We start from the raw sequence: 26,064 nt of genomic DNA on the forward strand, positions 1-26,064 counted from the left end.
GACTTAGACATCTCGGGACAAAAAAAAAGGTTTTAATCTAATTGTATATTTTATATCCGCAGAAAGATGTTTATAATACGATGCGAGAAATAACTATTCCATCGAATATCTTTCTCAGACCAGTACAGTGGTGTCATTATTATTTATCTTAGATGTTTTAGTTGCCTAAAAGTAATCGAAAACAACTTAAAATGAAACTTAAAATGGGAGAGATAGATTCATTTCTCATATTAATGTTATTATGTCAGGTGCGACCAGGCAGAATAGATGACTGGAAGTCAGAACAACTTTTTGTTCCACCACTTCCACCAACAAATCTAAGAGGCTGCCACATGATCAGAATTCAGTATGATGTTTTTGTAAGTATTTATCAATCTATTTATTTATCTATTTGCCACATGATCAGAATTCAGTATGGTGTTTGTTTTTGTAAGTTATCCATCTACGTTTTTATCTACTAAGCCAATCAATTAATTATTCTTTTTTTCTATTAATCTATTTTTATATAGGTACATATATATGTCAGGCCACTATTTGCTGCTCTTCTATATAATTTCTTCAAAATCTAAACTGTCTCTATAGGCTAGGGGTGAAACCACTAGTTTTATAATAAAGGGTCGTGAGAAGAAAATTTCCCTATTTATTACTTTCCTTAATGTTTTAACTCGAAAGCAATTTTTGGCAGGAGAACTACCCAATCACAACAGTCTCTTTATAAAGATGTTTTACCCTTAATTTGTCAAAAAAAAACGCTAAAAATACCTTTTCGAATCACAACTAAATTTCTGGTTGTAAATCATAAGAAAAATAAAAAGTACAGCAAAAAGACCCTACACTAGGAGGAGGGGAGTTATTGTGCATATAAATTTCTTGAGAAAATGCTTGTTTTGTTCCCTATCAGTACTAAAAAGATATTTTCCGCAGATAAACATAAGTCGTGGTTTGCTAATGGGGAGAAAAATTGTTTAAAAACAGCCGTAGTGTTCATGCAATATTGCTATAAATCAGTTTAAATTTTTATTGTATAATATCCTGTAAAACTTTGAACAAAATAAAAAAAAAGAGGATCTTAACCTTTGAAGTAAATAAAGATAGTAAAAAGTATTTTTAGTCTTGTGACTGTTGTGACATACAGATTAAAAGAAAAGACATTTAAAATAGATTATTTATTAAATTTGTATGTCTGTGGACAAAAGGACATTTTATGGCCATTTCCTTAAATAAATTTTCATAAAAAATATTGAAATAATATATTAAATTGTTGTTTTGTATGAGAGCTAAAAGTGTAAGTTACATCATGTTTAACCCATACTGAGAAAATGGGTTGAGTCATCCGCCCAAACCATTTTACGGAGCACAGCTACTTCATAGCCTTTGCATGTCAGTTTGAATCCGTCACTGTGTATTTGTACTTTGTTTATCTATGGGTTCTATGAATTAGAATTAATTGGAGATATTAAAACATTTTCATGATATAAGAATTATTTATTTAAACCTCAAAACATTTTATATTTATTTTCATCTACACCCTAAAACTTAAAGAAACATTCAACTTTTTTGAAATTATTCAAAAATTTATTTTAGAATTGTTGAAAATCTAATTAGGTCAAAAAAGGAAATCCCTAGATTGGGTCAAATCGTTTGTAAAAACATAAGTTTAAAACTTTTAATAAACAGAATATTTTAGTAAAATTACTGTTTAGTGATAGTTGTACTTTTAATTTAATCTTTTCGGAATGGCTTGGCCAATTTGTAGGTTCAACTAAATAAAATGATATAGCTAGACAAAGTTTGAATGACTTATATTTGTAATATTCATGCACATTTAAAAATAAGGTATAGATTAGATATAGCCATGAATAATCCCGTCCTCCAACTTATTAAATTACGTTGTACTTTAATATTTGTTCTGTTTTAATAATTATTTTTCTGTATTATTATGTCTGTTAGCGCAGATATATTGTGTGTAGTTGCCAATTCTACAAATGGGATAGTCTTGTTTATTATCATTGGAGATATGAATTAATTTATCATCCATTGTCTTATCCCAAAATATGCCTGGTGTAGGGCACTCCTTAGTCAATACTAATTTGCATTCAATTTAAACTATTCCAAACTAAATTATTTTTCTCACTGCTGGTCTTGTTTGTGTGTGTGTATGTGTGTGTGTGTGTGTGTGTGGATGTGTGTGTGTGAATAGGATGCAGACCATTGCATTTTAAAATTATGGATAATGTAATACAAAACAAAGATAAAAATAATTGCGTTTGTAAAAGAGCCAGAAAAATAAATTTTAGACATATTGCCCTTTTTCTATCTCCCTAATAAAATTCAATCTATATTCTATTAAGGGTTTCACCTCTAGTTTAAAGGAGCTCTGTAAAGAAAAGACTTTTTACGAGATCTTTATAGAATGATAAAAAAACTTCACTATTTTATATTTGGGATATTTGAATGTGTTTAAAAATGTATTGATTACTGATTTATTGTTATAATTTGATTTATTATTTTATCAATAATATTGACAGCAGCGATACATGAAAATAATCAACCTTTTTTTTAAATTTTTAAAAATGAGGATCACTCTTGGTTTTAAGAAATGTTTTATCCATTTTGTAGTTATTAATTTGTATGAGAAGTGTATATTAGAAAGACCAAAGTTTGATAGGAGTCACTAGACAATAGAGAAAAAGTAATTAGAGTCGCCACACATTCTTAAATTTAAATAAGATTCTTTTTAAAAAGTAATCGATGAGGTTAAATTTAAAGAACCAGACATTAAAATAAGCTTTTGAATATAAAAGTAACACAAGTCTGTCTGACTGCTTGTAGCTAAAGATCTCAGTAACCTTTACAGTAAAGTTTCTTATTTGTCCAAGGAAGGTTTGTATCTACCCTGGGAGAGTGTTTCCATCCCTATCTTTCCAAGAGAAGTCACTTTAGAAGAAATACCCCCCCCGCCCTCCAAAAAAAAATTATAGTAAAAACTGACATTAATGGTCGAAGATCGACCTACACCCACCAATCTTTCTTTAAGGCTTCTAACTTTATTAATATTGCTCAGAAAAAAATACTGTAATATACTTTACTGTATTTTTTTAGAAGAAAGGTACGTTGAAAAATCATAACTCAAGGGTCAATTGTAAAGTGAAGAGAAGGACAAAGTAAAAGTTTATAATACAAAGATAATAAAACTTTTTTTTACATTATAGGAACTATTCTTAGATAAATTATTATTTGGATAAAAGTAGTGAATGATTTTTTTGGATAGATATTTAGTTTGGGTTTTTACTCATTGAATTTATTACTTAAGGGAAGCCTGCAAGAAAGACACCGCTCTAACTGTAGGCTTCCTTTAAACAATTAAATATTCTAAAATATTACAATAAGAACGCAGCTATCCTTTTGTATACTTAGGGAACTGTGTCAAACTTCCACCCGTCACTAGATAACGTTAAATGGCTATCTAGCTTTCCAGTATGTCTTGGAAGCCGATTCTGGATTAGAACCGGTTCTAATTCATAAAAAATCATTGAACTAAAAAAGATTGGGTATATTCCTTTAGGTGCGATTTCTCGTATTTTCACAGTGGCTTTTCTCCTATTTCTAGCCCCTTGCGGAAGTTCTAACCTTGTGGGACCAATTGCCAGAATTTTTAACACTGCCTGGATAATAGAGTACCACAGGACTCTGTGCGTAAGTGATAGGACACTGTTTTGATATTGTTGACTGGTCACAACAAATATGAAGATAATGAAAATAATAATAATAATAATACTAGGCACTTGTTCATCAAACCAGAAATCATTTTTTTCAACATTTTAGTTTCAAGGCAGTTTGAGTTTTTACATTTGAACATAAAAAAATCTTATTTATCATAGTTTTGAAATTGTGCCTCATCGACTAAGGAATTTCAATATGAAAAAATCAAAAGGAAAACCACAATAAATCCAATTTCTTATGACTTTCTGACCATCTCTAAGAATGCTTATAAGTTTACACTTTGTCATCGCAGGAATCTCATTTCAATGTTTGAATCTAATATACCAATTCTAACCCGCCCAATTTCAAACTGATAGTAGAAACGGAGAAAAGTACAGAAAGACAGGCACACACAATCGAAAGAAAAGCTGAACTTTTAAAATATATATTTTTCATTGAAATATTTACAATGAAAAAAACAGCAAATATTTTACATTTTCTGGGAACGCCAAACAAATCTTGGAAGAAAAAGCCTAGTTCTCAGATTTTATCAAATATTGTTTGTGCTACAATTTTTTCAAGGCTGTCCACAATTTATTTACAACAATTTTATTATCATTACTGGCGAAATTGAAATAAATTGCCTATTTTTTGCGGATAAATTATGTTTGTAGGAAATTGGCCATTTGTTGTAATGGTAATTTAAATAATTGATTTGGGATTTTTAAATTTTCATAATTTATTAGCCATGAAGGTTTTCTGATATAAAGCAAGTAAGGCAATTTTTTTTATAAATTTTGTGATTCAGAAGGGAAAAGACAATAGAGGTTGAATTAATCTATATCTCTATCTTCTCCCAGTTTTTAAGCAACATTTTTCAGTTCCTTTGTGGTCCCATTAAAGTTTGAAAAAAGGAAATTTCATTTTGAAGCTAGGAGCTTATTCATACATAAATTAAAGTGTGGTGTGACTTTCTTTACACCCCCCTTAGCTGTATTAGGAGGTGTAGACTCTTGTCAAGACGGCCGGTGTATAGTAGTGGACACTCATGGCGGTGTATTCACCCCCCTTAATTTTGCCAGGAGGTGAATACACCTCTTACAGCCCCATTCTACACGCCTCTGATCCAAATAAAGAATCTTCCAATTTAATTTACAAAAATTTGAAGAGAGCAAACATGCTAAAAGCTATTTGGAGATTGAGTATATTTACAAAAATTAATATTCACCTATTTATTTCAGTTCATTGTGACGCCCTCTAACTTGGAGAAACCTATAAAGCTGCAGCTGCCCATCCTGCTGGCAACTTATCCACTCAGAAATGATGATGGCACTATTAGAAGGTAACTTATTTGTTGGATAAAATACCTGACACAAACACTGCTCTGTGCTCTCCATGAAAATCAAGGATAGGCAATGTAATAAAATAGTAAGTCTTTTACTAATGGCTTAAGGATGTTTGGTGCTTTCTCTCAAATAACCAATCGAGTATGGAAAACCCGTCCCTTGACCCTTTTTTCGAAATAAATTAAAATTAGGAGTAGGGATAGTTTTTTCCCTAAGAGCAACCAAGCGAGGGAACACTAATTGAAAAAAAAAACTACCACCCACCACTTGTTTTTTTCATATTTTGTTCAAACTTTGAATTTCCTCATTTTACCCCCTTAAAAGAAAAAGCTTGGACGTTGCTGCATATAAGCTGGAAATAAATAAAAGTACATTGATATACCTATAATTAGATAGTACCAAATATGCATTAACTTGTGTCTATTTTCAGGAAAACTAAAGCAGAATACCCAACAACTCTGCCAATTTTTCGTCCCTGGTTAGACGAGAAGAATTTGTGATAAAGTGGTGAAAACAAATGACTCCTAAATCTATGCTAAAGCCTAGATATCATTTTCTTACAAGGAGACACAATCACGGTGGTTCTGAGGTTTTATATTACTCTAGTGTCATAGCAAAATTTCAGCCTAATTTAGAATATTGTTATGCTGTAATACAAAAGTGACCATGCCTTGCAAGGAGCCACCAAAACAGTCAATTTTCTTACATCCAGAGTGCCATCTAGAAAAAAAACAATAATATTTTTTAGTTGAAATAATCATTATAAAAAGTGAAAATAAGAGAAATAAGAGAAAATATTCAAATATAGTTAAATAAAAGTATTTAAAATAATAAAGTTCCTCAGTTAAAATATGTATATTATTTGAAAAATGATTTATTTTGAATTGTTTTGTTTGCCCTTAAACATGCACAGTTAGCTGCAAGTAAATTTTATAATTTAAAAAAAGTCATGGAGAAGAAAACTTTGTAGAATATGCTTTACGTGTCAAAAAAAAACTACATATGATCATTTTTAGAATAAAAAAATGCAATAAAAGTAATTTAACTTGTTTTGTTATTTTAACATTAGCAAAGTATTTGATAAACAACTTATTTGTTTACTTGCAGCTAACTGTGTCTATATCTAACACTATTGAAAGAATGAGCTAAATAATTTATTGTAATCACCAGGGAAGGGTTAATTGAAGATCAATTAATCTTCTTCCATTTTTTTTTGGTATTTTTTGGTTATTGCTCAAAAATTATAAAAAAAAGTAAAAGATTAATTGACCATCCATTTACCTATCCATGTAAACCTACATATTATGCTACCCTGTATATAAATACCATGAAACTAACATGTATCAAAATTGTGATTTTTCTACATTTTTTTACGACATTAAATAAATTTTGAATTATAATATTTCTTTATATTTTATGAAAGCTTTTTATACAAAAAAAAAGTCGATAAAAATAATATTATACACTTTTTTTTATCAATTCGAACTTGTATTATATTCATAATAAAAGTTTAAGAGTATGTGTTTTGTATTCTGTTAAAAAATTGAAATCAAACTATACACATATGCATTTTAGTATTAATATTTGTATTATGTATCTATTATACTTCCTCATTTACAAAGGTTATAATGAAAATATATGTTTTTAATATGTATTTTTAATTCTGATCATATGATTTGTTTCTATTTGCTTAAACTATTTTTTGTTCCATTTTTTATGTACAATTTCCTTTCTTAGTAAAAGTAACTATTCATGGACGAATATTGGTTATTTTTATGATGTTTATTAAATGTCTTACTTTAGTCAAAAGAACACTGATAAATTATTGAATCAATTTGAAATAAAATTATAGCACCAATCATATTTATGTTTCAACTTTTAAAAAAAAAAAAACGACCATGCAATATTTTCTAATTAGCAAATCTCATTAATAATAGTTCATGGATAGTCCTTTTTACTGTTACACTTAGTAAATGTTTATATAAACCAAATCCTATAAATCTAAAGTAAACACTAAGTAAAATAAGAAAACAAATGTAAAATGTTTTTTTTTCTTTTTCTATTCAATTCATGAATAATTTACACAGTAATAATATAAAGTGAATAAATAATATATACTAGACTGACAACAGTTAAAAGTTTTTTTTTATTATATAATTCTGATTTTTTCTTGATCTTTATATAATCACAAATGTATTGAAATTTGTTTCCTAATAAATAAATTTTACCCAATATTTTTGTTAATTTATAATGGAATTCACTTAGACTAGTGGATGCATCCTAGAGGGAGGGTCTGGTAGGTCAACCCACTTTCATTAATTTTCTGAATTTTTAAGGGTGATTTCTCCTGGCAAGATGGGGTTGCACTCTCCAAAATTAGGTATAAACCTTCCTTGATCCTGTTCAAAGGTTCACTGTGTATGACAGAGCGATATCGGTATAGAAGTTACCTGTTACCTTTATATAATGATATGGTTATAGTGTTCTGTAACATCTGGATTTGATTCAAACAACATCTATACCCCCCCCCCCTCCTCAAACCAAATATAAAGCTTAGACGTCCTTGTTTATACCATGAAGTATTGACCAAATTTCAGAACAGTTTTGCTTTAAAACGAATGTCTTACAAAAAGTATAAATTCATGTTTTTATTTTCTAAATGATTTATGATCTTAAAATACATGTAAATGTTTTGCTTGTTATAATTGGATGTGCTTTTTTAATTTTCTCTCTCAATAATGAAAACATAAAAGAATGTCTTTTTTTCTGGGAGGTTATGTGTTGGTCATATTCAGGTTGTTTGGATTCGCTCCCTCTTACATCTCAAAACCCTTAATTTCAAATAAATGGAAACTTTAGGGAGGGGGGTCTGTGTGTAACTAAGGATCTCTCCAACTAATTAACTGATATGGTTCTCCTTTACAGGGTAGCTTCTCATATGTTCTGGGAATGTTATTTCTATTTTGGGGGAGGGCACCACCACCTTCTCAGGAGAAATCACCTCTAGGTGCGTAACCGCTAGTAAAACTTAATGCAGTTAGGATTTGTAGCATAAAGCCTATAGCTGAATCTCCCTTCTTTGTGAATTCCCATGGTTATTGAATATTGGTCAATTATTTACACAACAAAATCATTTACTCTGCTTTACTTTACATTGATTAATAACTTGCATTTTGATTTATTTATTAGTTATTACTGTTAAACAAATGTGTTAATATTATGTCAACATAAGTATATAGTTATAATGTCAACTGTGACCATTTTTTATAAATCCATCAAGTCGAAATTAACCATAGAAATTGCATATCGATACAATACCAAAAGTTATTTATAACGTTTTTGAACTAACAGAAATTTAACAAATAAATTAATCGCTTGTACGTCAATAGAATCGTCCTTGTTTAACAGAGTTTGTCCTTATTTACTTTATTTAAATTAGCATAGGGTTAATTATAAGTCAATTTCCAACTTGTTCAAACTTAAATGGGAATCCTAACTTTTACTCTGGCACCAACGTTTATTCAATACAAAAAGTAAGGAACAGTTATTAATCGTATCTTCGGCATCTCGGGACTAACAAAACTGGTTTTAATATTATGATTGTACATTTTTATTTTCGTAGACAACTGGATATAATACTATACCTGACTTTTCAGTATGGCTTAGAACCGGGTCTAATCCAGCGGATATTAATCGATTTCAATAACTGAAAAAAGTTTTGCTTTAGAATATTGTTTAGGTATATGATTAGTAATTTAGTTGGAACACTGAAACAACAAAATAATAATTTTTATATTAACTTTTAGCTAATTGGAAGCAAATTACAAAGCATGTATTATTTCACTTCTATGTACTCTACATAAACAAAACAAATTTTGTGTTTTTTTTTAATGTGGTCTAAAGTAAATTGTTTAAATATGAGGGCTAAACTGCTGAACGTATATGTTCGCACATCGCTAAAACCAGCAAAAGCAGGCCTACAAAAAATATGAAATAGCCGAGATGGTGAAAAAACGAACAATATTTTCAATTATATGCGATCGAATATTAAATGAACGTTCAGCCGCTTCTAAAAAGTGCAATGAAATATCAACCAAAAAAATATTTTAAAAAAAGAAAATATAAAAAAGAAAATCCACCAGTTTACAAAGTTATGTAATTTAAAGAATGCTTACAGCGATATCACCAGGGATATATAGGGATAGGACAATAAAAATAAGTTAATTCTTATACGTAAAGGTTTGCCTTTGATAGCTTGTAAATTTGAAGGATATTAAAAAATAAGTACCTACCACTGAACATTTCTCTCTCTACCCCTGCAGATAATCCTTTAAGCTCATATACTTTCAACAAAAATAGAAGTATTTTTGAGTAATCAACAATTGTTACGGAGCCGCTTCTATGTCAGGTGCAAGACAAATAACAAAATAATCTCTAGCGCAGATCAAAAATATCGGTTAAAAAGTGTTGACCTTACCCGTATAGAAGAAACCAATTAAAATTGGATATAAATTGAGGTACCTAAACATAACAATTATTCTCCCTGATTAATCCATACCAGAGACAGGTCAGTGCAGTGGGCTGTTTATTACACTAGTCCCCAAAGGTAAGTAATTTCTTATTCGTTGGAGACTTTTACTGAATTTTGATTGGTTTGTTTTTTTACGTTGAGTGTTCAAACGTTTCAACCACTGATTTTAATCTACAGAAGGGGTAAATTTGTGTCATCATTATGGATGAACATCTTATCCCTTGAGATCCCTGAAACTATACCATGAATATGATTACTCTAAATGAATTTGTTAAAATGAACATAAACATTTAGTTGACAAGAAAAGAAATATTTAAGTACAAACCATTTTAACTAAATTGAAAATTAAACTTATTTTTATACATTCTTTTCAATAAATGCAATTGAAAACCTGTTTTTCTGTGTAGTTGTACTGTAGGGTTTTCTTAGGCAAGGGAGATATGTAGAGAATAAAATAGAATATTTTTGGTGTGAGCTTCTTTCCATGATATTAGATGGTTTTATCATCATCATAGCCAGTTATCTCTTCTTTATAGAGCATAGGCCAAGCACAATGGTTCTCCAATCTTCATTGGATTTGGCATAAGTAGAGGCATCATTAAAAGAGGACATTTTCTCATTTTCCAGATCACTTAGGAGTTCCCTCCTCAGCTCCAGGTTGTTTTTGGTCTGCCTGGTTTTCTCTCTCCTTAGTGATTCCAGGTCAAGACTTGATTGGTTAAATCACCATGTCCTTTCCTTAAATATGCCCCAATCATCTCCATTTTCTCTGTTTTATTGTCAGTTTGATGTCTGACATATCAATGCGGTCTAAAAGCTAGGTATTTGTGATCTTATTTAGATGGTTTAACTAGTTTAAGTGGCCAAGTCATACCCCCTGATCTAAAGTTCCTATCCTGTTCCTGAGGTAGCAACAGTAGATACCATTTTAAAGCCTCTATATGGTAGTCTCGAAACCAACAGCAAGCAGTAACGAGTGCACGCCAGGCTACAGTTGAATCAAGATAAAAGTAAGTGCCGAGCTCTGGGACCTATGTATGGTGAAATCAGACATAAAACCATAATGATTCCAGGTAAAACCAAAACATTTCAGCGGGATCTTTTTGAGAAAATTATATTTGAAAATTTAAAGTTCAATTTTCACCCCCTAGGAGTTGCCGCATAATCATGACAAGAAAAGCAAAGATTATTTATTTAAAATTTTGAACAAGTTTGCTTTTATAAAGTTCTTCATAAAACCACTCCTGAAAAGAGTTAATTAATGGCCATTTTTATCAGTTGCTTTGCTAAGGTCACATAAATTCAGCCTTCAATAAATCATATATAGAGAGGTTTTATGACAGACTTCATAAAAGCAAAGTTGTTCAAAATTTTAAATAACTAATCTTTGCTTTTCTTGTCATGATTATAGGGCAACTCCTAGGGGGTGAAAATTGAACCTGAAATTTTCAAATATAATTTTCTCAAAAAGATCCCGCTGAAATATTTTGGTTTTACCTGAAACCATCATGGTTTTATGTCTAATTTCACCATACATAGGTTCCAGAGCTCGGCACTTACTTTTGTCTTGATTCAATTGTAGCCTGGCGTGAGGGGTTTTTCTTATGCGATGTATATAATTCAACATAACATATATTTCTCTATTTATTCATAAATTTTAATACGAAATAATTTTTATATAAATCAAGAATTATTGTTATAAATCACATTAAATCAAGCATATTATGTTACATAAATTAATATTATTTTCATTTCAATCATATACAACCAAAAACATACTTTACTCTAAATTCTTTTATATAATGAAGGGATTGCTTTACAGTTTTTAAATAAAAGAATATTCATTTGTGACAAGCATAAGCTTAAATAAATACATTATACACATATTTTATATTAGAAAGATTCATATAAAGTTATTTTTAAAGAATTGTTGAAACTTAGAAGCAAAAAAGTTTCACATTATTATTATAAACATAATAAACCCTTATATTATTTCAATTTATTATTTCAATTGGCCTTTCTTATTATTGTAAAATAATCTAATAAATAAGTACAATAAAAATGAGTTTGTTATAAAGAACGACATTTTATAATGGACACTGCATCACATGTTCATCTCTCTGTATAAAAGCATTCAAATTTTTCTGGCGGATTTTTTTTCTAAACTTGTCTAAGTCTTGCAAGTCTTTGGGACAATTCATCCTAAAAGATATTAAAAAAATAAATCTATCAATTAAACTAACTTCTATTATTTCCTTAAGGACCCTGATTTTTTGTGAATTTCAGATCAATATGTCTAGATTTTTTAAAAGTTAATCTTAACACCCATAGATTCATAAATAAATACACCTTAATGCCCTTATGTTGTTCTTAATAATAAAATAAGATATATAATAATGCCCAGGCTTTTTTTTTTTTGGGGGGGGGGGGAATGAGATTATATTAAGGGCATAAAGAGATTGAAAAATGGCGATTAACTTTTAATAGCGATAAACTCACTTTAATTGTCCCTCCATCCGTCAGTCAGTCTGTAACGCTATTGGGGAATTCTGATTTTCTCGGGTGCTCTATAACTCACAAAAGGTAATTAGGTACCTGTTCTGTAGAGGCGGCAGTTGACTGTCCAATAGTTTGTTCTGCAGCACCAGGAAGCTCCATGTTAAGCTCCAAGCCAGCCTCATCAGCAGCCTAAGAATCATGATAAATTACAAATACTGAAAGAATTGAAAAAAAAAATAATATTTATCTGCAGAAACTCGATAATTTTGGTATAACTAAAAAATCATTAACGAATTTCATTCTATGATTTGACGGGCTTAAATAGAACAAAAACTTTGAAGTAGGAAAAATAGTTTATTGTTCTACTTGCTTGGTGAGCCCTTTCGAGTAAGTTCGAAAATTGGTCTGTATGTCCGTCTATAAGGCTATGTTACAAAGAGCTTGCTGTAGTGAAAATAAGATCAGGAATTAGGCTGCTAAATCAAATAGACTTTTAAAACTGTACCTTATTCATACTTATTCATAACATAAGTCCACAAGGCCATTTTCTTAAAAAGGCCTAAAAGTGTACCTGTTTCATAAGCTGTTCTACGCTGTCCTGTGGAATATTTGTGGCGGTTGTCTGTGACATGGCCCCCTCCATCACGCTGGTCTGCACGTCCAGGTCCTCAAATTCCTTCTCGAACTTGTCCATCAGGGTTGAGATCTTCTCCAGGTTCATGGACTTCATGGCGGCTCCCATACCCTTGCAGACAAAATTATCTTATTTATAGCGTAGCTATTTCTTAACTTTGTCCATCCGTCTTTTTGTCCCTAATAGGGATATGTGAAATATCCGGCTGCTTTCAAAGATATGCGACTGTATATTGGGAAATGGTGGAAATGTTTTTTTTTCTGCTGGGGAAAACGTTACTAACTTAGCTTCTTATTGGGATAGTCTTCTAATTTTATTTGTATTAATTCAGATAAAAAAGAGAAAATTTTGTACTTTTTAAGAATACTAGTTGCTGCACCCCTAGCATCTAGGGGATCTATTTTCGAAGGGATATGGGAGAGCAGAAAAATAGCTTAAAACCATCTCGGGAGCATAGGATTTACTGTGAAGGAGAACCATATTGGCTCAGCGGTTAGCGAGATCTTTCGCTCGACAAAAAACTCTTACTACTTTATATTACAGGATTAGAAATTATATTAAAACTCACCTTAACTACTCCTTCCATAGATTTAGTTACTTTCTTGGTAGTTACAGCACTCTGAACACGAGAGGCAGTCGCATCTACACGGGCTGACATACGCAGAAAATTCAAGGACTGGTTCTTTTGTCTAAATACATTTAACTTTTAATAACAAAGCTCTATGTTGTTTGTTGTTTGTTTGTGTCTGTGCTGAGTCCCCTGATAATGATATCTCAAAAACGGGGGAGGGGGGGGAATATATTTTTTTACCTATTACCTAATTCTCCTCCGATTTCAAGTGATCATCTAGAGAACACCCAAGGGCATCATCCACTTGTAATTGGATGCAATTCTCTAACGAGCTTTGTCTAAGAAGTCCTAACTTTGCATGGTAATGAGTTGCGCCTGTTTATGGGCCAAACTATTTATGTCGGGCACCTGACATAGCAGCAGCAGGAACCAATTTTAACGTCTTTAGTTATGACGCGTTGTCGGGCCGAGATTCGAACCTATTACCTCCCCGACGAGGAGCGGATGCGCTATGTGTTGAGCCACGGTCGCGGATATAAAACTGTATATATTCAAGTCTTTATTCATATTCAAGTTTCTTTTGTATTTCCCATAAAGAAAAAAATAAAAGAGTTCAAACATTCTTCTCAAACCCAACTTTTCCATCCATGATAAATCCACGGGAGTGAAACAAAAGTCATTTTCTTCATAGATTTATTTAGAAATATATTTCGGTGAACATGACACTCTTCAGTATAACGCAATTTTGCTGGATTTTATGTGAGAGGATTAGTTTCATTTGCATGTTCAAAATAGTTATTTGGCGGTTCCAGGACAAACGCAAGAGTCCCAAACGTCGGAGTGGACAAACGCAGGAGTGTTATAATATTAATTTAATTAGGTACTTCTATACAGGTTAGGTTAGGTTAAGATATGAATATACAAAAAAGCCCCCCGCAGGGCATTTAAAAAACCTAAAAATTGGTTTAAAATAGGTTAGGTTAGGTTAAATATCCACTCCTGCGTTTGTCCACTCCGACGTTTGGGACTCCTGCGTTTGACGTAGGACCATTTTGGTATATTACAAAGGGGGTCATTTTTTGCGTATTTTCTGTAACGTTTGGTGTAACCTTTAAGTCAAACTGTTCTTAATCAAAATCATTTCATATATATACATTTGATCATAATTAAAAACAGTTTGACTTAATAAGATCATTTGACTAAAAGGTTACACCTAGCTTTACAGTAAATACACAAAACAATAACCCCCCTTCTAACACCTAACTAAATGATTCATCTCTTTTATATTTTCTCTATGATGCATAGATGATACCTGATGGCATTCTCTGCGTGAATTTTGGCAACCTCCATGTTTCCTTTTTCTATGGCTTTCTTCAGCTTTAATTTCTCTGCTTTTTCCTCCTAAACAGAAAAAAGAATATACATATTTCATTGATTATCTTAATAAAATAGGTTTTAATCCAAGGAGGGCTGTTTATTAAACTAGTCCCCAAAAGTTTTATGATTACGTTTTCTTATTCGTTAAATTAATATCTTTGGATACTCATTGCATTTTGATTGGTTGGCCATTTAGTTGAGTGTCCAAACGTTTCAACCACTAATTGTAATCTACAAAAGGATTAATTTGATAATCATCTTTGGTGATGTACATAAATTTTTGGGCCATTGTCTTATCCCTTTAGATCCCTGGTTTTAAACACGTAGCAAGGAGAAGAAAAAGGTCTGAACATAATTTACAACACTTTCTATCCCTTCATATATATTTACAAGCTACCCAGGGCGCAATTGATATGCATATTGGCTAATAATCTCAATTATGCTATACCTATATAAATCCATGGCTTTTACAACCTAAATTAAATATCAAGACTTTGTTTAAACATTTATAAACTAAGGCATGATTAACAAGCATGTTTTAGTCTTTTTTTATTCTATAAATATAAATAAATTAGATTATTGAATATCACATACACCCATTAATTGTGAGTTTAGGTTCGCAGGCATATGCCTCTCTATAAAAAATTATGTTCTTTTTAATAATGTTTCAAATTCCAACATACAATTAGGTATATTTCCATATGTGGTATAAATGCTTTTAAGCTAAAACACAAATAAAAATCCTTGATCCTTTCAGCTAATCTATTTTATCTCATTACATACGGGAAAATCAGTTTCGAAAAAAAAACAAAAAACAATTCACTGTCTGTTGGATAAAAAACATCTTAAAAGGTGACAAACAATGAATGTTATTCATACATCCATCCGGGGGGCTAAAGATACAATTAATAATAACAAACAAGGATGTTAATATCTATAAAAGCAAAGCTTGTCTTACAAAAATTATTTTGTTTTATAACACTTATAATATCATAAAACTTTACAAAGTAAAAACTAAAAAATGTACGATTTTAATTAATTTTTAAACATTTGTTGAAAATTATTCTTTAGTAGTAAAACTACTTTATAATTCACTTTGTCGGTCTGTCTGACGGCCATACTTCAAAAGACATAAAACTTAATCTTTGAGTATATTCTCTCTCTTTCCTTTGTTTGTTATGACAACTGAACATCTGCTCTACAACTATTGTCCGTTTGTCCCTACTTATGGATGTTGTCATCCTTTTTTAATAGCCTTGCTTGCGACATTAAGAAAGCTGATTTTGGGCAAAACAGCCTAAAAATATTACCAAAAAAAAAGATATCCTTACTAACAGACATAAACCAAATATACAAAAGTTTTGCTTTTAAATATACAATACAGATATACACTAACAATAAATATGGTATGAGAATAATATTAATATTCATTACTAGAGTGACACGCATAAAATAGAAGACTCAATGCCAGATGTATTATCATTCAACAGAGATATTTTAGAGTAAGTTTCGTCTTTTATAAAGTAATGTATTTTCACTGGCTAAAAGGTATTTATATATTATTACATTTATCAGTACATGGAGAAAATACTGCCATGGTAAGAAATGTTCTCAGCTCTGTATATGAATCCTATATTCTGCTATAATCTTTTAGACCCGTGGCACTTTTTCAATTTAGACATTACTCTAGTCTATTAAGCTTAAATGAATGATAAATAAATTTTCAAAGGAAAAAAATATTTTAAAGATTGAATGATCTTCATCGGGAAGTCCTAATTGTACATAATCTCAATGTAACAATGAATGGTATTTTTAATATCTTTAGTATGACGAAGATTCTATCCTGACACATCCCAAAAAGAAGAAAATTATATTTAAAAAGCACTAAAACAATTTTCTAATTGGTGGAAGGAGTGAAAACTAAATGCCTTTTTCAAAAAATCATAACAATACAACAGGGGGGGGGGGGGGGAAGTTTTGACACATTTGCGTAAACAGTGAATATAGGCTTTATCTTTCGACTGAGAGGATAGGTTATTAAAGATAAAATCATTCTTATGTGATGAGTTTTCCTAAGTTTTAAGATTTTTTTGGATATGCATCCAGGTTTAGGAGATGTAGGCCTCCAGGTTCAGGAACTGCAGGCCTCCAATTGGTCACTGGACAGTTAATTTTTTTTTTTAAGATTAACAAAATAATACATCTTTTTAAATGTTATTACATATTTGAAGAAAAAAGATGCATACTTTTTTGATAAGTTGACCTCTATCTCTTAAAAAAATATTTTAATTCTTATTTTTACCTGTCCAGAGTCCACCTAGAGGTCTCCAGCGCGCTCCTAAACCTTCAAAAAATCTTAAAACTTGGGAAAATTTATCATATAAGAATGATTTTATCTTTAATAACCTATCCTCTCAGTCAAAAGATAAGATTTGTTTACGCAAATGTGTCAAAACTCCCCCCCCCCCCTCCTCTTACTGAATGATTGCTCTTATGTAAACAAAAACGCTTTGAAGTGCGTCTATTTTTTATATGCATGACATATTGACAGATCCTAGACAAATATTAAGACTAAAGAACACTTATGCAAGATTTTACAAACATTTATTTGATATTTTTAAAAGCGAAGCTTTTCTATAATTAGGGTCAGTCCGTCCGTCCGTCACAAACGGATAGCCTTTTTCGTTAATTTAGGCATGTTAGAATTGTCCTATCGATTTCAAACTTTGCATGGTGATTCCTTTAGTAGTTAGGTACGGTTTAGAAAGCATAGCAACTCTATAATCATTACAAGAAAGTCCGTACGTCCATTTTAAACATGTTGATTTTTTTACTTTTTTAACAACAAATTTTTATGTGATCTAATTATCCGATTGATCTGATTTTTGGTATGTTGATTCCTGGAACAACAAAGTACCTGAAATTTAAAAACGAAGCAACTCTATAATCAAGTCCTAAAAATGTAAGTATATTCATAAACATTATTCTGTATCAAGCAGTTTTTTAACAAATTTACTTACAAGGAGGATGTGCTTAAGGACCATTTGGGCAGGGGGGGGGGGTTTACTCGAGAACCCTTAGAGCTAGAGGGAGCTAATTTTGGATTTAAGCTTCTATGGGGCCAAAGTTACTTTTAAAATTATCGTCGACCCCCCACCCCCCCCCAAAAAAAATTTTTTTAGGGGGGGGGTAAAAATTTTTTTTATTGCATTTCTCGCCGAATTAGGCAATTTGGAATCATTTGAGACCATGTTATTTTTTTCAAAAAATTTTCGCCTTACAAGCAACCCTGCGGGGGGACTTAGTCATTTTTTTCAAATTCTCGTTTATAAAGGTATATCTTAAATACAGTATGCTACTCTCTTAGTTTTAAAGATAATTGGATGAAATCTTTTTGATTGTGTCACTAATTACCCCAAGTTTTGGTATCTTTAAAAAAAACGCCGGCGGAACCGCCGCTTTCGCCGTCCGCCGCCGTTTTCCGCCGCCACCAAAAAAGAAATTTTTTATTGCATTTCTCGCCGAATTAGGCAATTTGGAATCATTTGAGACCATGTTATTTTTTCAAAATTTTTTCCCCTAACAAGCAACCCTGCGGGGAGGACTTAGTCATTTTTTTCAAATTCTCGTTTATGAAGGTATATCTTAAATACAGTATGCTACTCTCTTAGTTTTAGAGATAATTGGATGAAATCTTTTGGGCTGGGTCACTAAGGGGGGGGGGGGGGAAGTTTGTACAGTTATAGGAAATGAAATTCAGTATAAAAGTTTGGGAGGGCCGTGTGGGCTTGTTTTTATAGTTATCAACCTAATTCTTTTTGTAGGCTCTCTTATATGACTGGATGTACACATAAAACTTTGAAAATTGAATTTTGGCACTTTCCTTCTTGGGGCTTGTGGAGCACAAAAACTCCCCAAACGCTAAAAATATGAGTTCTGAGCTTATTTTTAAAGATATCAACCTGATTTTTTTAAATAATACTTTTTTAACATAACTGAATCAACGAACCATTACAGATTTCATTTTGGGACTTTCCTTCTAGGGGCTTGTGGAGCAAAAGACCCCCAAAAACTAAAAATATGCGTTCTGAGCTTATTTTTAAAGATATCAACCTGATTTTTTAAAAAATGAACTTTTTTAACTTAACTGAATCAACAAACCATTACAGATTTCATTTTGGGACTTTCCTTCTAGGGGCTTGTGGAGCAAAAGACCCCCAAAAACACTAAAAATATACGTTCTGAGCTTATTCTAAAGATACCAACCTGATTTTTTAATAATAATACTTTTTTAACATAACTGAATCAACGAACCATTACAGATTTCATTTTGGGACATCACTTTCCTTCTAGGGGCTTGTGGAGCAAAAGACCCCCAAAAACACTAAAAATATGAGTTCTGAGCTTATTTTTAAAGATATCAACCTGATTTTTTTAAGGAAACTTTTTGAACATAACCAAACTAGGGAACCATTACAGATTTCATTTTGGGACTTTCCTTCTAGGGGCTTTTGGAGCAAAAGAACCACAAAACACTAAAAATATTAGTTCTGAGCTTATTTTTAAAGACATAATAAAGAGATAATTGGATGAAATCTTTTGGGCTGGGTCACTAAGGGGGGGGGGGGAAGTTTGTACAGTTATAGGATATGAAATTCAGTATAAAAGTTTGGGAGGGCTGTGTGGGCTTGTTTTTATAGTTATCAACCTAATTCTTTTTGTAGGCTCTCTTATATGACTGGATGTACACATAAAACTTTGAAAATTGAATTTCGGCACTTTCCTTCTTGGGGCTTGTGGAGCACAAAAACCCCCCAAACTGTACAATGTATAGGATATGAAATTCAGTATAAAAGTTTGGGAGGGCTGTGTGGGCTTGTTTTTATAGTTATCAACCTAATTCTTTTTGTAGGCTCTCTTATATGACTGGATGTACACATAAAACTTTGAAAATTGAATTTCGGCACTTTCCTTCTTGGGGCTTGTGGAGCACAAAAACCCCCCAAACTGTACAATGTATAGGATATGAAATTCAGTATAAAAGTTTGGGAGGGCTGTGTGGGCTTGTTTTTATAGTTATCAACCTAATTCTTTTTGTAGGCTCTCTTATATGACAGGATGTACACATAAAACTTTGAAAATTGAATTTCGGCACTTTCCTTCTTGGGGCTTGTGGAGCACAAAAACCCCCCAAACTGTACAATGTATAGGATATGAAATTCAGTATAAAAGTTTGGGAGGGCTGTGTGGGCTTGTTTTTATAGTTATCAACCTAATTCTTTTTGTAGGCTCTCTTATATGACTGGATGTACACATAAAACTTTGAAAATTGAATTTCGGCACTTTCCTTCTTGGGGCTTGTGGAGCACAAAAACCCCCCAAAAACTTAAAATAAGAGATCTAAGCTTATTTTTAAAGATATCAATCTGATTTTTTTAATAATACTTTTTTAACATAACTGAATCAACAAACCATTACAGATTTCATTTTGGGACTTTCCTTCTAGGGGCTTGTGGAGCAAACGACCCTTAAACCACTAAAAATATGAGTTTTGAGCTTATTTTTAAAGATATCAACCTGATTTTTTTTAAATAATACTTTTTTAACATAACCGAATCAACGAACCATTACAGATTTCATTTTGGGACTTTTATTCTTGTGATTTGTGGAGCAAAAGACCCCCAAAAACACTAAAAGTATGAGTTCTAAGCTTATTTTTAAATATATCAACCTGATTTTTTTAAAAATAATACTTTTTTAACATAATACTTTTTGGAGGTCTTTTGCCCCACTAGCTTCTGGAAGGATAGTCCCTAAATGAAATCTGTAAAAGTTACCAAGTTCGGTTATGTTAAAAAAGGGTTCTTAAAAAAATCAGGTTGATATCTTTAAAAATAAGGTCAGAACTAATATTTTAGTGTTTTGTGGTTCTTTTGCTCCACAAGCCCCTAGAAGGAAAGTCCCAATATTTTTAGTGTTTTGGGGGTCTTTTGCTCCAGTAGACCCTAGAAGGAAAGTCCGAAAATGAAATCTGTAATGGTTTCCTAGTTTGGTTATGTTAAAGAAGTATTGTTTTAAAAAATCAGGTTGATGTCTTTAAAAATAAGCTCAGAGCTAATATTTTTAGTGTTTTGTGGTTCTTTTGCTCCAAAAGCCCCTAGAAGGAAAGTCCCAAAATGAAATCTGTAATGGTTCCCTAGTTTGGTTATGTTTAAAAAGTTTCCTTAAAAAAATCAGGTTGATATCTTTAAAAATAAGCTCAGAACTCATATTTTTAGTGTTTTTGGGGGTCTTTTGCTCCACAAGCCCCTAGAAGGAAAGTGCCGAAATTCAATTTTCAAAGTTTTATGTGTACATCCAGTCATATAAGAGAGCCTACAAAAAGAATTAGGTTGATAACTATAAAAACAAGCCCACACAGCCCTCCCAAACTTTTATACTGAATTTCATATCCTATACATTGTACAGTTTGGGGGGTTTTTGTGCTCCACAAGCCCCAAGAAGGAAAGTGCCGAAATTCAATTTTCAAAGTTTTATGTGTACATCCAGTCATATAAGAGAGCCTACAAAAAGAATTAGGTTGATAACTATAAAAACAAGCCCACACAGCCCTCCCAAACTTTTATACTGAATTTCATATCCTATACATTGTACAGTTTGGGGGGTTTTTGTGCTCCACAAGCCCCAAGAAGGAAAGTGCCGAAATTCAATTTTCAAAGTTTTATGTGTACATCCAGTCATATAAGAGAGCCTACAAAAAGAATTAGGTTGATAACTATAAAAACAAGCCCACACAGCCCTCCCAAACTTTTATACTGAATTTCATATCCTATAACTGTACAAACTTCCCCCCCCCCCCCTTAGTGACCCAGCCCAAAAGATTTCATCCAATTATCTCTTTATTATGTCTTTAAAAATAAGCTCAGAACTAATATTTTTAGTGTTTTGTGGTTCTTTTGCTCCAAAAGCCCCTAGAAGGAAAGTCCCAAAATGAAATCTGTAATGGTTCCCTAGTTTGGTTATGTTCAAAAAGTTTCCTTAAAAAAATCAGGTTGATATCTTTAAAAATAAGCTCAGAACTCATATTTTTAGTGTTTTTGGGGGTCTTTTGCTCCACAAGCCCCTAGAAGGAAAGTGATGTCCCAAAATGAAATCTGTAATGGTTCGTTGATTCAGTTATGTTAAAAAAGTATTATTATTAAAAAATCAGGTTGGTATCTTTAGAATAAGCTCAGAACGTATATTTTTAGTGTTTTTGGGGGTCTTTTGCTCCACAAGCCCCTAGAAGGAAAGTCCCAAAATGAAATCTGTAATGGTTTGTTGATTCAGTTAAGTTAAAAAAGTATCATTTTTTAAAAAATCAGGTTGATATCTTTAAAAATAAGCTCAGAACGCATATTTTTAGTTTTTGGGGGTCTTTTGCTCCACAAGCCCCTAGAAGGAAAGTCCCAAAATGAAATCTGTAATGGTTCGTTGATTCAGTTATGTTAAAAAAGTATTATTTAAAAAAAATCAGGTTGATATCTTTAAAAATAAGCTCAGAACTCATATTTTTAGCGTTTGGGGAGTTTTTGTGCTCCACAAGCCCCAAGAAGGAAAGTGCCAAAATTCAATTTTCAAAGTTTTATGTGTACATCCAGTCATATAAGAGAGCCTACAAAAAGAATTAGGTTGATAACTATAAAAACAAGCCCACACGGCCCTCCCAAACTTTTTTACTGAATTTCATTTCCTATAACTGTACAAAATTCCCCCCCCCCCCTTAGTGACCCAGCCCAAAAGATTTCATCCAATTATCATCCAATTATCTCTAAAACTAAGAGAGTAGCATACTGTATTTAAGATATACCTTCATAAACGAGAATTTGAAAAAAATGACCAAGTCCCCCCCGCAGGGTTGCTTGTTAGGGGAAAAATTTTTGAAAAAATAACATGGTCTCAAATGATTCTAAATTGCCTAATTCGGCGAGAAATGCAATAAAAAATTTCTTTTTTGGTGGCGGCGGAAAACGGCGGCGGACGGCGGGAGCGGCGGTTCCGCCGCCTTTTTTTTTAAAGATACCAAAACTTGGGGTAATTAGTGACACAATCAAAAAGATTTCATCCAATTATCTTTAAAACTAAGAGAGTAGCATACTGTATTTAAGATATACCTTCATAAACGAGAATTTGAAAAAAATGACGAAGTCCCCCCCGCAGGGTTGCTTGTTAGGGAAAAAAGTTTTGAAAAAATAACATGGTCTCAAATGATTCCAAATTGCCTAATTCGGCGAGAAATGCAATAAAAAATTTCTTTTTTGGTGGCGGCGGAAAACGGCGGCGGACGGCGGGAGCGGCGGTTCCGCCGCCGTTTTTTTTAAAGATACCAAAACTTGGGGTAATTAGTGACACAATCAAAAAGATTTCATCCAATTATCTTTAAAACTAAGAGAGTAGCATACTGTATTTAAGATATACCTTCATAAACGAGAATTTGAAAAAAATGACTAAGTCCCCCCGCGTGGGTTGCTTGTAAGGCGAAAATTTTTTGAAAAAAATAACATGGTCTCAAATGATTCCAAAGTGCCTAATTCGGCGAGAAATGCAATAAAAAAAATTTTTACCCCCCCCCAAAAAAAAAAAATTTTAGGGGGGGGTGGCCCGTGGGGGGTCGACGATAATTTTAAAAGTAACTTTGGCCCCATAGAAGCTTAAATCCAAAATTAGCTCCCTCTAGCTCTAAGGGTTCTCGAGTAAACCCCCCCCCCCCCTGCCAAAATGGTCCTTAAGCACATCCTCCTTTTACTTCGAATCATATACATTTATATTCTGATTATTCAGTTCTGACACTATATAAGTGTTAATGTCCCTTTGTTCTACCTTTTCAGTGCTTCGCTTTTTTGGGTGTTGTCATCCTTGTTTCATAAAAAAAATCAACATGAATGACAATTTAATGTTTTGCGCAACAACAAAAATAAAACTTTCTGAACTGAAACCTATTGTTACATATTGGCTAGAAAATGAAATGATACATTTCTCACCTTTTAGATTAGATAGATCTTTACGAAGTTCCTACCCCCAACCCCCCTTTACTCTTGAAACTGTGTTATTTATAAGGTTAAAAAATGAAACCTAAACTGTGTTGGTTTCCAAAGTATTTTAACAATTCTGTACTACACTAAAAGAATTTTAGTTGGAAAAGTTTAGATGTTCTAGATCCATAAAAGCAACACAAGCTGGCCTCAAATTTTACAATGAAATGGATGAATAATGATATAAGAAAATTTAAATGTATTATGTCAAAGATTTCAGTTTTAATGACTTAAATAAAAATGCATAGGTAGAAAATTTTCTTTTAAATATTTCTTTTTTGTAAAAACACCAATACAAGAATGTAAAAGTTCTTTTAGATTTTTTAGTTGTTCTTTAAAAGTAAGGTCAAAATGCAACGTATATTAATAAAATCCTTTAGAATAGGAAGAAAAGTTAGAATATCACAATGTTCTTTTTTTAAAATTTCATTTAATTCGGGAAATGTTGTATTTTTTTTTAATTTCCTTTATATTTCCACAGGACACTTCAGACATTTAACATGTCACTGATAAAAAATAAAATCACAAGCTTCAGTTGCAAATATATGGAAATTTTCTCTCAAATATCTGAGATTTGACGAAATAAAAGAATGGACTGGAAACGACGGTTTGCGTCGGTTACGCCACCGTAATTAACAGTTCCACATTGTACCTAATTAAAGCAGCTGCACATCCAAAATTCAAATGCTGAAACTCTTTTTCTTGGTTCAGTTCCTTTCCGTTTTAGGGTTTGTTACAAAAAGTGTCTCATTCGTCTCCCCCACTTTCGTTCGGTAATGCCAATAATAAACTGCATAAGCTATTACTATAAATAGGTTATTATATTTTAAGTAATCTATAGTTAACTTTTCAGTGGATAATTTCTATAGCAATGATGTGAAGCATACCAAAAACTGGTGGCTTCACAACACAGATCCTCCAGGTATCTAAAGGGATAAGACAATGGCCAATCAATTGATGTGTATCTCCAATATATACACAAAAATACCACTTCTGTAGATTACAATTAGTGGCTAAAAGCGTTTGATAAACCAACAAATCAAATTTCAACAATAGTCACCAAAGTTGTTAAGCCAAAGAGTAAGACAACGTTATTGTAAAACTTTGGGGACTAGTGTAATAAACAGCCCTTTGTCCTCTTCTTTCCTGCAGGTCCTCATTGGCGCCTCAAGAATCACAGACTAGATTATAATTACGGGTGACTTGAAGTGTAGCTTCTACATAACTTACCTTATCACATTTCTTGCTGCTTCTCTCCAGCTCCTTTGCAGCAAACTTCAGGTTGAACAAATGCTTTTCCATACTTGCCATAGACATTTTCAAGGTTTTTTTTCTTCAAAATATTTTTATTAAAATACAAGAAATCAATTAGGCACTCATAGGGTTATCTGAAAATAGATCAAATTTAATCATCATATATTTATTGTATATTTTCAACAAAACTCCGGAATAGGACAATGGACGAAAATTGATCTTCCCAATTGGATTGCAGAAAGTTGGAGGATTATTTTGTCCTATTTCATACAATAACCCCTGCAAGATTAAGTGAGGCTAATTTTATAATTCTTGAGAAAGATTTATTTTTGGTCCATTATCCATTCCCTCCGAGCGTAAATTGGAATAAAGGAATAGGTTTATTGCGAGAATTTTTTTTTCTAAATTTAAGTATAGTTATTAGATTTTTAATATTTATTAGACAAAAAAGGTATTCTTTACCTACCATTGGCCTATCCAAATATTCCTGAGTATTATGACAATTAAAACCATAAAAGCACAGATCATTAATAATTGTACATTAAATTGTGCATATGATTATTGCTTATGCATATGAAAAGCTAACATATTTTATCAAATAAACTTATTAAAATTGTACTAATAGCCCTGAAAAGCATACTTATTAAAGAATTATGTTTTCCAGTATGGCTTGTAAACCGTTCAATTTCATATTATTGTAACAGAACCAGTTCTAAGCCATACTGAAAAATCATGTAACGTATCGTATTAATGACAACTTTCCATGAATAATAAAATAAACATCTTAATACTAATACCAGTTTCGTTGGCCTGGGTCTTTATTTTACTATTCGCGGAAAACTGACTAATACAAAACGATAAAAAAGTAATCAATTTTAATGTTGTAAATTTTTTAACACAGAAGAAAATAAATACAATATTTTACGAGATCAATACACATTGGGTGGATAATAAACAATTCTTGTACATTAATTAAAAACTTTTAAAAGGGGGGGGGGGGCGAAAGTGACACTTTTTGAAACTAAAACTAAAAGTCAAAGGAACTCAACTAAAAAAAGAGTTACAGGTCTGAGATTTTG

General features: G+C 31.8%; 2 protein-coding genes across 2 annotated transcripts in view; one reads left to right on the forward strand and one right to left on the reverse strand.

Annotated features, from left to right (window-relative positions):
* The window catches only part of Vdup1 (arrestin family protein Vdup1), a 200,718-nt gene extending 194,901 nt beyond the window's left edge, over positions 1–5,817 (forward strand). Inside the window, exons 8-10 of the mRNA XM_080150764.1 lie at positions 249–359; positions 4,944–5,044; positions 5,479–5,817. Coding sequence (XP_080006890.1) covers positions 249–359; positions 4,944–5,044; positions 5,479–5,548 — 282 coding nt within the window. The 3' untranslated portion in view covers positions 5,549–5,817. The remainder of the gene's footprint in view (positions 1–248; positions 360–4,943; positions 5,045–5,478) is intronic.
* A 5,393-nt stretch (positions 5,818–11,210) lies between these two features.
* Chmp1 (charged multivesicular body protein 1) lies at positions 11,211–25,614 on the reverse strand. Its single transcript, XM_080150774.1, has 6 exons — positions 24,962–25,614; positions 14,596–14,684; positions 13,281–13,401; positions 12,650–12,823; positions 12,175–12,267; positions 11,211–11,781 (listed from the first exon to the last, which is right to left on the reverse strand). Exons 1-6 carry the CDS (start codon positions 25,046–25,048, stop codon positions 11,740–11,742), a joined length of 606 nt encoding a protein of 201 aa, XP_080006900.1. The 5' UTR covers positions 25,049–25,614; the 3' UTR covers positions 11,211–11,739.
* Positions 25,615–26,064: the final 450 nt, after the last annotated feature.

The sequence above is a fragment of the Acartia tonsa genome, chromosome 2 (genome assembly GCF_053477335.1).
Source record: "Acartia tonsa isolate MP-2025a chromosome 2, ASM5347733v1, whole genome shotgun sequence".
NCBI lineage: Eukaryota > Metazoa > Arthropoda > Copepoda > Calanoida > Acartiidae > Acartia > Acartia tonsa.

Coding starts and splice junctions, on each gene's coding strand:
- Chmp1 (XM_080150774.1), bottom strand. CDS start 25,048: ATGTCTATGGCAAGTATGGAAAAGCATTTGTTCAACCTGAAGTTTGCT. Junction 12,824..13,280: donor CTATGGAAGGAGTAGTTAAG/GTGAGTTTTAAT, acceptor TTTGTCTGCAAG/GGTATGGGAGCCGCCATGAA. Junction 11,782..12,174: donor CTGCCGCCTCTACAGAACAG/GTACCTAATTAC, acceptor AATATCTTTTAG/GATGAATTGTCCCAAAGACT.